This window comes from Erithacus rubecula (genome assembly GCF_903797595.1).
Source record: "Erithacus rubecula genome assembly, chromosome: 4".
Classification (NCBI taxonomy): Eukaryota; Metazoa; Chordata; class Aves; order Passeriformes; family Muscicapidae; genus Erithacus; species Erithacus rubecula.
In genome coordinates this window covers 4,251,241-4,263,612 of record NC_136686.1, presented here as the reverse complement: position 1 = coordinate 4,263,612, position 12,372 = coordinate 4,251,241, and the positions used below count along the sequence as shown (strand labels likewise).

Here is a 12,372-nt window from a genome sequence, read left to right as displayed (position 1 = left end):
GCCATTAAAAATATTCTTACCTGAGCACTCCTACTTCATTTTTGAAAGCCTGTAACTGTTGAGGTGTGGGTGCTGTAACATTCAGCATTTTCACTGCCACATCACCTTCAAAACAGCAATTTTTAGTAAGTGCCATTGGTAAATATTCCTCTCTTGAGAAAATACTAGAAAATGCTAGATAGAGCATCAGAAATTTTGGGACACACTTTTTTTTAGCTTACATGAAATAAATCACTACAATTTTAAAGTAAGTCAATGTTTGGTAAAATGTAGAAATACTATTCTTACTTGACTCTGAGAAACCATAACCAAACCAAAGCTATTAAAAATACACATTTGAAATCCTCATTCATCAAGATGGATACTTCTGCCTTCCTAATGTTTCACCTTTACCCTAATAATTTCTCTGTTCAGAAGAACATGCAAGAGTTGAGCTTGTAAGCAATATGAACTTTTTACACTAGTTATTTAGCACAGCACTTATTAATTTGAAATCCTATTTACTGGATGTGCCTTGGCAGGCACTGTGACCTCAAGAAGAGCTGTTTGCCATGATGACCACATACCATGCCACTTTCCTTTGTAGACTGTTCCAAATGATCCAGATCCTATCCTTTGTCCAACTGTGATCTGCCCATCTGGTATCTCCCAATCATCACTTGAATCCCGTCGACCAAGAGTTTTCTTTATATATGTGCAAAAACAATAAAAAGGAAGAAAACAAGTGCATTAATGTCTCTGAAACAGCTCCTTGGTTAAAAACCTCATCAGCATTTCCCATCATTAATGTCCTAAAAACATGTTCTTTTTCAAATGTTGTCTTTTGATTTTTAAAGTTAGCCCTACACAAAACCTCAGGACACAGGTATGCCAAATTATTACCTGGCATGAAACATTTGCAACAGCTTTTTGGCAGCATTAAAACCAAAAAGTATTTGATTTTAAATTCTCAACCATAATATTAAACTGTGAATTTTTTAAAAAAGTGGATGTTTTTACGTTTTCATGTATTGCTACATAAAAATTTGTTAGACACATTTGTTACTTTCAAATTTTATGAATCATGTGGGAAAAGTTATATATGTTATATGAAGGCAAAGTGGCATTACAATATGAGGCACACCAGCAAAAGTGAGTTTAGTAAATTATTTATTTATCAGTCCCACAATTACTGATTAATTGTTAATTAATTACTGGTTTAAAGTGATTTTAAAGTAGTTATCCCACTCTATTATTTATCATCTTCAAGTCCTTGATTACTTCCATATTCATCTCCAAAATAATTTAGAAAACTTGGATGAAAGAAAAGTGAGAGGAATATGGTTGTGCAATAGTTCTACCAAAGAAAAACAGCTGATCTTTCCCTTACCATTCTGTTTCTGTCTTCTGAGGATGAGGATGATTTCCTTTCCCGTTGGGGTCCTGGTGATTTCTGCAATGCTTTCACATTGGTTAGTGACCCAGGCAAAGAAGCAGGAGGTGTTGCAGACAAGCCTGCAGCTGAGCCTAAATTCCAGAAACAGGATAGTTTTATCTGTAAGAATCCAGCTCACAAGAATGCATTGATATTAGGTGCAAGAATTGTGTTTAAGATGCAGTATCTCTAAATATCAATGTGAATGCTAAGAAAGAACAAACATATACAGAAATATTGTCCTAATATTAGATTGGTGCTCAAGTCTCAGACTTCAGGAAGAGACAAGTCTATAGCAAACATCCCTGTATAGACAGTCTCCAGTCTCTTGTTCATGAATTAAGAAAAGGACAATGCCTTTTTAAGTAAGAAAGAAATACTTTAAAAGGTTTTCTTATCATTCTATCAGTTTCTTTGAGAAGAACAGTAGCATTTTAGTTAGCAGCATTTACCTCTGATATTTCTTGTAGCTAAACTTTTAGGAACCCAACAAATAGCTGAACTACTGTACTTTGGAATCAAAATAGACTAAATGCAAATAATTTATATTTTTTCTGGTTGAGTCTCCAAGTGCCACCTGAAAATCATTTGGCTGTTTTAAAGCTCTGTTAGCAGAAAACTATTATTTAAAAATAAATATTAGACTTGAGAAAGGATTAAAAAAGAACAAGCACTTTAGTTAGCTATTTGAAGTGTATTCTAGGAAACACAAAAAAGAACAGTATGCCTGTAGCCTGTAGGTTATCTAAACAAATCTATGCAGGAAAATGTTGCTAAGAGAGCTGTTTCAGAGCCCCAGTGGCCCTTTTCAAATAGAGCACTTCACCTAGACACTGCTTTTTAAAACACATCACAATTATTCCTAACAAGGTTATGATGACCCTTCCAATGCAAAGGACATAAAATAGGGTCAACTGTTAATTAAATTCAGGCTGCTTTGCTAAACAATGTATGTCATTGAACAAGTCCTCTAACATTGCACTGCCTTCTCTCACATCACTGCTCTGGGAAGTGGTGGAAAACAATATTCCACCTGTTTTCTTAGAAGCTCCCCTCTTAAGCAAAAGGTATCTCCTAATGGCAACTAGAGGTAAAAAACTGACTTTGTGACTTTAAAAACTTGCTTAAGTGCAGTCACTCAGTGCATGCTAATTTATCAGACTACATGTAGCCACTGGAGTCAGTAAGCTAAAATCTATACACTTGGAAGTGGATGCACAGAATAACATACCAACAGATACAAAACAGGACACAGCATCTGTAAACTCTGTCCACATACTTAAGCAACAATAATGATGCATTTTGGGCATTCTAATTACATTTATAAGCAGCTGAAAGCCAATGACCTGAAGGACGGACTTGTGTTCATGTTACAGCCACTAAGCTGTCATTTTATTATTATGTGACTTATCTGAAATCAAACATATATGGAATTAAATGTGTAATATTCCCAGAGCATGAGCAATTTTCCAAAAGTTTAATGGGCTACAGATTTCTTCTGCAATAGCAAAGATCTGGGATGCATTTTCTTTGAGGTAACTAAAGTCTCCTCTTCAAATACTGCAGTATGGGAACACTAGCACAATATTCACCCTTCACCAAAAATGCTTACAGCACATGGCAGAACACTGTAGTTAATCTGTTCATAATAATACCAGATGGCCTGTTTTCCAAGCTATTACAGTAGAATACTTCAGATAATGCTGGATTTAAGTCAATAGCTTGGACTTTGAAGCTGTACATAACATATCTCATTCTGTAGCCAGTTTGCTTGTTGGAACACCTTCTTCTTACAAAGACTTCTGGAAGATCTTTACAAGTTCAAAAGGTGAACTGCTCTTGATATATTCTGAAACAAAAGTCTTTAAAACAGCCAAGATGGTGGCATTTGAAAACTACACTACATGCACTGAACTAACCATTTCTACATCTATTATGCAGAGACACAAGTATAAACATTTCATGCTATTACTCAATAATTGGTTTCTCCAGCATATGAAATCCCACAGGTTTTTTTCTATTTTTTTATATTGTGCAACACAACAGATCCATTGACAGCTTAAGGCCTAAATTACCTCCATGGTCAATGACATGAAAATCTAAGTGTCTTATTTTACATAGTACAGGACAGAAATAGTGTTTCAGTAAAATTTACTAACCAAATAAAAACTACAAAAACCATCTAGAGCCTCGATGTGGTGTCAATAGCACATTGTCAAAATGAAGTATTTGTTGAAAGCTGACATAACACATTACTTGAAAAACTTGAGACCTAACAAGATATCAATGGAAATGTTTGCAATTCACATTTGATTTCCTACATCACTTTTCAAAACAAAGAACATTAAATAGAGAAGACTGTTATAGCACTGAACTGATTTAAACTGAACAGTCAAGGAAATTCTAAGTTAAGGACATAGTTTTATCTTTAAAATCACTGCAATGCAATCCAATGCCCTTGGTTCAGAAAAATTACGTTAAGGTCCACAGAAAAACCTCAACTATGAAATTCCTTGCTTTTGAAGATTTAAGTCAGACTTCATTTATAACCATTTTCAAGCGTGTAAAGGTGAAAGTGAACATGTGTGAAAAGCACATTCAAAGCATTCCAGCCAGGCCAAGCAAAAAAAAACAGAGGTGTTCTGATAAACTCACACACTTACATACACACGGTGTGAGGGTGAGGCACAAACAGCATCTGTGGTTTTACTTTATTTTGTTTGGGTGAAAACAAGAAAGAAGAGCCCAACTACCTCTGAACACTGGGCCAGGCTCAAAATCAAACACTATTTCACTGGGGACAGAATGAAGGAGGGGGCTGGGAGTCCGGGATTGGTATTTCCGAAGACAGCGCATCAGCTGGTTCAAAGGGGCTGTTAGAGAGAAAGAGACGGGCAGGCAGAGACAGAAAGACAGACACACAGAAGAAATGAAAGAAGTCATGGGAAATCACTAGGATGCTTTGACTCCTAAGCATTGATTGCTTCTGTACTTTGAAGGGAAAAAAAAAAAAAATCAATTCCCAAGAACACCGTTTCAGGACTGGAAATAGCCAATTGTTTTCAGATGCCAAGCAGACAGTTTATGATCAAAAGTTAAAACCAACATGATTGCACAACATTTAAATGTTGGACAAAATGGGCAAAACTCTGGAGAGCCACACCTACCAACACATACAAAATAGCTAAAAACTGGCAACTTGCAATTAGTAGCTTGCAGGGTTAAAGGAAATTTCTTTTTTAAAGGTGCCTATTGTTGGCATTGTTAAAGACAGCTCCATCAAACACAACACATCCTACCAAATACCAGATTTGCATGGGAGAAACAAAGTCAGTGAAAGCCCACAGAACAAAACCTTTGAGATCAGGGAAGGTGCACTATGGTAATTCAGACCCATACTAATGGCTGAAGCAAGTTATAATTAATAGGAGACAACTGTGCTACTGATTTGGAGTTGGAAAAACTGTCATATGCCTGCCATACTTGGTATTTCTCTATTTTCAATATTTCTGCTTTATTCTTACATTCATAGGAATAAATGCAGCACTTAAGAAGCCCTCTTTAGGAGCTTGACAACCAATGGGAGAAGTGACTTAAGAGGCCCGTGCACAACACCTAAAGAAAAATAAACCTCCTGGCAATAGTTCTGACTTAACTGTGAATTAGGGCAGTGAGTTACTGAAGGAAACATAAAAAGACCTGGCTTTAGTGTAAGATCCTAATAATCTGTTTCCAAGAGCACAGGCATGCAGTAGAGCAAAGCAGCAACTTCAGCAGGGGTAGAGGGGGAGAAGAACTGGAGTATTTCAAGCTGCTTTAGGATGCAGCAGTTTGTATGCAAGGCCCATCTACCACGATGGTTTTCATTGAAAACCCCTGTTGCTTCCATGGGTGAAAAGGTAACAACAGGCATGACAATCTTTGGGAAGTTGTAGTGTATCTGTGTGCAGCCATGTGAGTGAATAAGTGTGTGTGTATGTGTGTGAGAGTGTGCAAAAAAGTAAAAGTGCAAAGTAGTTTTAAAACTAAAAAAACTACATACTACTTCAAAACTTTTTCTCCTTCTGTCTCCCCCACTCCCACAATGGCCAGCAAATGACTCAAATCTTCGTGAAACAAATATTAAGTTCATGGACAAGCAAATGTAAATTCACTTTTTTGTTCTAGTCATATTTTGCATTGTGGCTGTGTTTTGTAGAAGGAAGTAGGGTAACAGGAAGGGACAAAGCAGTTGTGTAATTAAATGTAACACAGTAGTTTAAAAGCTACTTACCTCCCTCTCCTCGTAAACTCTGGTCTCTAATCAAGTCCTACAAAAAAATTTAAAAGTTGTGTTTAATTTAGGTATTAACATTTCCATTTTGGAATCAATTGAGACTGATAAGTTTGAGAATTCATAGTGCCATATGCTGCTCATGAAATAAAAGTGGTTTCCTACCCAACTCCAAAGAACTACTACACTTCTCAAAATTAAGTTGCTTTAAAACAGCATCTCTTTGTAGCAAAATGAAATGTAACTACCCAAAAGAGATTCTGACAAGAAAATATTGATTTAAAAATGCATATGGTCAAAACATAGAAAGAAATATTGAGTCAAATGTTCTGTTACAGTAGCACAAATGACTTGAATTGTCATATCAGAACCTGGGACATCAATTTCCTGTACTGAGGTACATCAGTCAAATGAATCCTGCTTTGTTTTTTCTTTAGCAACACACCTGATTTGCATAGCCAGGCACATTGTTGTTCTCAGAAATTACTAACTGCAGAAGGTTTCCTTCACTTGCAATACTCTGTGAGCTGAGAGTCTTTTGCATAATGTCCAGGCTAAAAGCAAACTGCACTAAGGATTTTATAAACAGAAGTAGAAAATTCAAGCAGTTTCCTTTTGTATGTCCATTTTTATAATGTAGCTTTTTTTTTTTTTTTGTTACACTATAATATTTTTTCCCTTCCTGTTTCATAATTATATTTGTTACTTACACACCTATGCTTTGCCAAAAGCACTGGCTATGCCTCAGCTGCACCACATGCAAATGTCTATATAGCCACACTCTTAAAATTAACATTTCACCTTTCCCTCAGCTCACATGCAAAACAGATCTTGTGCCTCAGTGGCCAGGCAGATTTCAAGATTGCTCACCTGACAAATGACTAATTTCTAGAGAGCAGACTTAAGGGCAAAATACAAACTGTGTATGTTAGCAAAATTAGCAAAATGCATAATCTTGAAAGGTCCTAACTGTCCTCATGGTAAGACCAAGCATTATTATTAGTTACATTTCACCATCCAGAGATTTCAAAATTGTGGAAAAAACCTTAAGTGTAGCAGTTTCTGAGCACTCCAAAAGAATGCTTGGAACAACACATTCTGGAGTCTTAAACTCTTAAGGAACTATCAGAATATGTGAATTCAGCTTAATGTAATTACTTAGTTTCCCTCAATAGCAAAAATATTACTTGGAATACAAATACTAAAGGGTCTCTATCTTGCATAACAATGTTTTTGGAGAATGGATTATTTGAGTTCTTAGAGATCTCAATATGAAAAAGAAAGAATGATCTTTGAAGATTCTGACAGACCACTGAGGATTGTTTTACAAACACAGCACTTGTGTGCACGCAGTGAATTGAACACAGTGCTATCCAGAAGGAACACATGCAATCTAGTATTGCTGATATCATGGCAGCAGCACTCACATCAATATTGACAGGTTCGATTGTGTTGATGTGCACGTTGGGAGCTGAGGAGGATCGGTCGCGTTGCCCAAATTGATTTCGATGGTCTTCATCTGCTGGTCGGAGGGGCTGTGGGATTGGAATGGATTTTGAAGGAGAAGGACTAGGGAGAATTGGTGGTCTGAGAAACAAAGTCAAGGAAAAAGAGGATTTAGGTCTACAAATGGCTTCAAACGCTGCATAGTGGGTGTGGTAAGTCCTTTTCAACTATAATAACATGTAACAAAACATTGATCTAAAGCCCTGAATAAAAACAATTTATAATGAATGGTCTCTACTCCCCTAAGAGCAATTGCAACAACTCTCTGTTGCATCAGCTACCTAATCACATGGCTGTGAAGTGTCTAAGTTAAAACAAAGAAAACCATATCATACCAAAGTAGCAATAATAAATCCTGATCTGAAAAACTCATGCTGCCCAACATGCATTGCAGATAGCAAGATACTCTGCAGTGTCCTCACCTCTGAGTCAATGCAATACACTCATTTTAATGGTAACCAATTGAGAACTAAAATTATTAACATCTCATATTAATGTTGCAGTCAGAAAATGTCATAAAACAAAATATATGGATGGGATTATTTCTCAGCAAAGAAAGAGTGAAAATTACACCTGATCATTCAACCCAATTGATTAATAGTAATATATTATTGATACTAAAAATAACATGCCCAATGTATTACTGATAGTAAAAATAAACATATCCCATTTTAACCTCAACCTTTAAGAAACAACTTTGATCAGCATATTTGAAATGTTATTTACAGTGCTACAATGCAATAGGTTTGACTGAAAAGATAAGTGTTCAGAATACACAAACAAGCTTCCTGAAGAAATGCAAATGCTGCCAGTCATAAACGCAGATAAAGTCTTTAATTTTGGTATAATGAGTTGAATATTCAAAAGACAAAACAACTAAACACTTGGGGTTTTTGTTTGTAAAAAGGTAGAAAGTCACTTCTCAGGTTATCCTTCAATTTTGTTAAAGTGCAATAAACTGGCAATTATCTCTTACTCTGGTCAAGGTCAGTCACTGTTAAGCCTAATGATTCAATCTAATGGATACAAAGCAAAAGGCTAAGGAAAACATTTGCCATCTGTGTCAAAAAAAACTTCATGTTAAAATACACATGGTATGTGACAACTAGGTTTTTAAGAGTTGATTTCTTTTTGTAAATTCTAAAAGAGGAGTGGAGTCCTCCAGACATTCAATGACTCATGGATTAATTATTATGCCCACAAAGACAATGTCCACAGGGAGAAACTTCAGAAATAGAACAGACAGCAGCATAAAGCAGCAATAGGTCCTGCTAGCACCTCCTGTAAGCAATGCTCCATGGCCCCTTTAGAAACCTTTGGGCAAACTCAACATTTTCAACAGGACATCTTGGCATTTTGTCAGAAACAGGTCTGCTTTATAGCCTACTATCCTACCTTTCATTAGAAAGTTTATCCAGTTTGGCACTGCTCCCAGAACTCAGTGCTATCTCTATCCTAAGTACCTGTCATCTTTTCCTTCCTGGCCAACAATCTCACAATTGAAAATGGCAAAACAAAGTTCTCGTGAATTCATTCAAGTAACAGTCTTGTAAGTCTTCCAATGAAATAGCTGAATATGTTTGGGAAGTGGGGCAGGAGAGAAGAGGCAGGGGGCTGAACCCTGCTTAACTTTAAAAAATGAGAAAAACAAAATGCAGTTACCTACTGTCACATACAGAATATAGATTTTGGGAAGATACTGGGAAGCAATGAAATAGAACTAACTATAGTAAAATCTCTGAGAAAGGGCCTTGAAAAACCCAGCATTTCAGAACTTGTTTATAATTTGAGAACTATTTTATAAAATGCAGCTGTTGTACATACACATAAGATGAAGTTTTCATTCACTGCTACCCAAGAACCTTCAGGTAAAAAACTGTAGATCAGAAAGCTTTAAACTCCTGAATGTTTTTCTAAGTAAATCATGCAACTAGAACATAAACCAGGAGATGGGACAGCTCACAGATCCAAATGCAGGACCTGACTGACATTTAAAGGCACTCTGTTTTCATGTTAAGGCAGGCATGTCAAGTGCTGCACAAAAAAAGGTATGAGAAGTCTAAAAGGTGTCTCAACCAGGCCAATACTGTCATTGCTGGGACAGCAAACTCCTGCTTGAACTTCCTGAGAGTTCTCAGGTAATAAGGAAATTAAGGGAAATATATCACAACATCCATCAGAACATTGCACCAGTGACACACCATCTGAGCTCTGCCACATGACAAAAACAGAAGCAATCAGATATTCTGTGATCATGAGTAAGCCAAGGGAGAGAAAACCAGATTGAGGCAATATTGTTTCAATTACATCCTCCTTTGAGTCATAAATGGTCATCTGCTACTTCTGTTTTTCTGGTCACAGGTCATCATGTCCATCATGTTGCTAACACAGATAGCATGCCACATCAGACCATGTTTGACAACAACTTGAGCAGCTTCTTCTACTCATTAAATGCTTACTGGGAGAAGTCCAGATCTTTAGAAGATAATTACAGGCTGATAAGAAATTATATTTTTTCTTTTGTTTAGTTTCTAAGCTATTGATCTGAGGATCTCTGGGCTTCAGATGACAAAGAATGCAAAGATGGGAACTTCATAAGCAGTTAGCCACATGCTCCATTATGATTTTATTAATGGGTGTCCTTGAGACACTTTGAAAAAGGTAGGTTTTTCTGCTAAATGGAAATGATTCTTGAAAAAGGCAACTAGTGAAGTAAAAGTGATAAGGGGTTTGCTAGCTAAGACAGTCTACTGAAATCACAAACTCAGGAAATATTACCACCAGTTTCTGCCTGTGTGTGTCAAAAGCTGGATCTTGATCTGCATCAAGATCTTGTTCTATCAAGAACACATCACTACAAGGAACACAGCCATCCTGTGAGCTACAAAAGGCCATTCCTACAGTATTCCTACATTGTAATTACTTGGGAAGAGCAGAAGGGACACTGGAGCTAAAAGGGCCAGATATCATCCTCTGGAAAAGGGTGACATTGTCTATTCCAGGCCAGCTCCAAAACTAGCTCTATGGAAGCACAGTGCTGACAAAATACACTGTAAAAAAGCCAACAAAAAAACCCCAAAACCAACCAAACAAAAAATATCCCCCAAACAAACCATCATAAAAAAACCTTAAACAAAAAAAACAAATCCCCACCCCCAAAAAATAACAGGCTGAGGCTTGAAGGAACATGAGTTTCAATATCAGGATCTGAGTTTCTGTTCTTCCTGTGGCCTTTGTGAACAATTTACAGCCACTTGGCTAAAGCACACCTTCTGCAAGTAAGCAGATAAATCACTTTCTCCCTGCTCCTAGATGTGGGCATTCTTTTAACAAATCATTCTCAGCTTCTGAGGCAACAAGTGCACAGTTGTCAAATCTCAATCTAATGTTATAACCTTTCCTGGCATTATGACAGAACATGCTTTTATACCTTGGGCCATATGTTTGAGATTAGCACATTGTTCCCTCCCTTTTTATCAGGTAAAACAGAAAGATGTTTTATCAGGAAACAAGAATAACTGTTAAGATGTAAATTTTTTATACCCTTTACCAAGCACATCAAGTGCCCATGTGTCCACAGATTTACTATTCCACAAAACTGGGTCCACAAGGAAGAGTAAAGTGACTCAGAAAAGTGTCTGCACATATTATGCTATATATAAACAAACAATTCTATAAAATCATATACAGTATGTCTATTGGATTTTAGAACTTGCAATGATATAAATTAGTTCACTTCACAAATGCAAAAGAAAATTTTAGTACAGATTTTCCTTAATGGTCTTTACTGAATGTCATGTTTCATAAGTGTTTAAGAGCTGGTCTATGCAGGAAAGATTTTTCTTGAAATTTTTCTTATTTGGGTTTCAAGTTTTTGTTGACTATATTTTTATTTTGCTATAGTTCTCTCTCCTGGATTGAGGTTTTTTTTCTCCTCCTCACAGCCTGAACAAGTCTCTCTCAGTTTAGCCACTGGGCTCAGTGTTGCACACACTCTTTACCTGTAAGCTGCACACTCATAGCCAAATCAAACCTACTGCAAGCTAAAATGTGTATCAAGGCTTTTCTCTTGATTTTCTTTTTTTTTTTTTACACCTGAGTGTTAACACCAGACTGGATTTGGTTGTTGCTACTGCTGTTAATAAAGAACACAGTGCACTTATAATTCCAAGCAGTTTCTAAGGACTGCTAAGGATCTGGGATACAATGGCATTTCAGCTATAGCAGCAATCAGGTAAATTTAAATTGTGAAGGCCAAATAGGCTCTGATTTAATTATTGTGGTACTCCATAGACATTGCCAGAAAACAATTTTTTCCTTTCCCTATCCCTGCAGCTTGGAAATAATCAATAATCCCAGATCAAATGCCAATTTGGAGAAAAGGACAGCAGTACCAATTTGTAACTACAAGCTAAAAAACTTTCTTGCAGCACCCTGTGAAGTCAGTCTAGAAGCATCATGGGACACATCTATAACAGTCATTACCTCACACAAATCAGTGCAGTTTTTGATACCAAGACAACTTGTTTTCATGTTGATCCTCAAACCAGGTCCAGCTCACTAGCAGGTTTTTGCAAATAAAGTTTTAGAGAACAAGAGGTTGCCCTCACGTGTTTTATGGACTGACAGATTTTTCTGATTCTGATTTAAAGATTTTGATACCAAACCTTTTCTGCAAAGCAAAAATGCATATCAGCTCAACTTGTATATTGTAGCAACATTGGGAACATTCACATGGAGAAACCTGTAGGTGGACTGGTGCCAGAACTTTTAGGGGAAAAGTTCATTGTTTTATGAATTAAAACACAAAGCTTTTGCTCACATACCACAGGACCTAAATGGCATTGTAGCATAAAATGTAATAATCTAAAACTGCATCTTTGCTTCCTTGGCTTTTCCAAAGCTTTTCTAGACATTCAAGTATCTTCAGCTGAAGCAGAATGATCAGTGAACATTTGGCAGACAGAAAGGAAAACAGAGGTGTTTAATCACAAGCTGGAGCCTGCTCAAAGGCAAGGACTGGCAAGCTTCCAAGAATGGTGCACCAGACATTCCCCTGTTCTTCCTCCAACTTAGAAGACAAAGCATATTGGGAAATGTTGTTTTTCAAAGAGCCAAGGTGTTGCCAACTTGCTTATTTCTCTCTTTTTCATCTATTTGAGACTGAGGGAACTGAGTT

The 12,372-nt window shown here is 36.7% G+C and overlaps 1 protein-coding gene across 1 annotated transcript in view; it reads right to left on the bottom strand.

Annotated features, from left to right (window-relative positions):
- Nucleotides 1-12,372, bottom strand: part of BRAF (B-Raf proto-oncogene, serine/threonine kinase) — an 80,905-nt gene that overhangs the window by 22,207 nt on the left and 46,326 nt on the right. The window contains exons 8-12 of the mRNA XM_079304773.1: nucleotides 7,115-7,274; nucleotides 5,688-5,724; nucleotides 1,370-1,506; nucleotides 567-684; nucleotides 21-105 (exon numbers count right to left, since the gene is read on the bottom strand). Coding sequence (XP_079160899.1) covers nucleotides 21-105; nucleotides 567-684; nucleotides 1,370-1,506; nucleotides 5,688-5,724; nucleotides 7,115-7,274 — 537 coding nt within the window. The remainder of the gene's footprint in view (nucleotides 1-20; nucleotides 106-566; nucleotides 685-1,369; nucleotides 1,507-5,687; nucleotides 5,725-7,114; nucleotides 7,275-12,372) is intronic.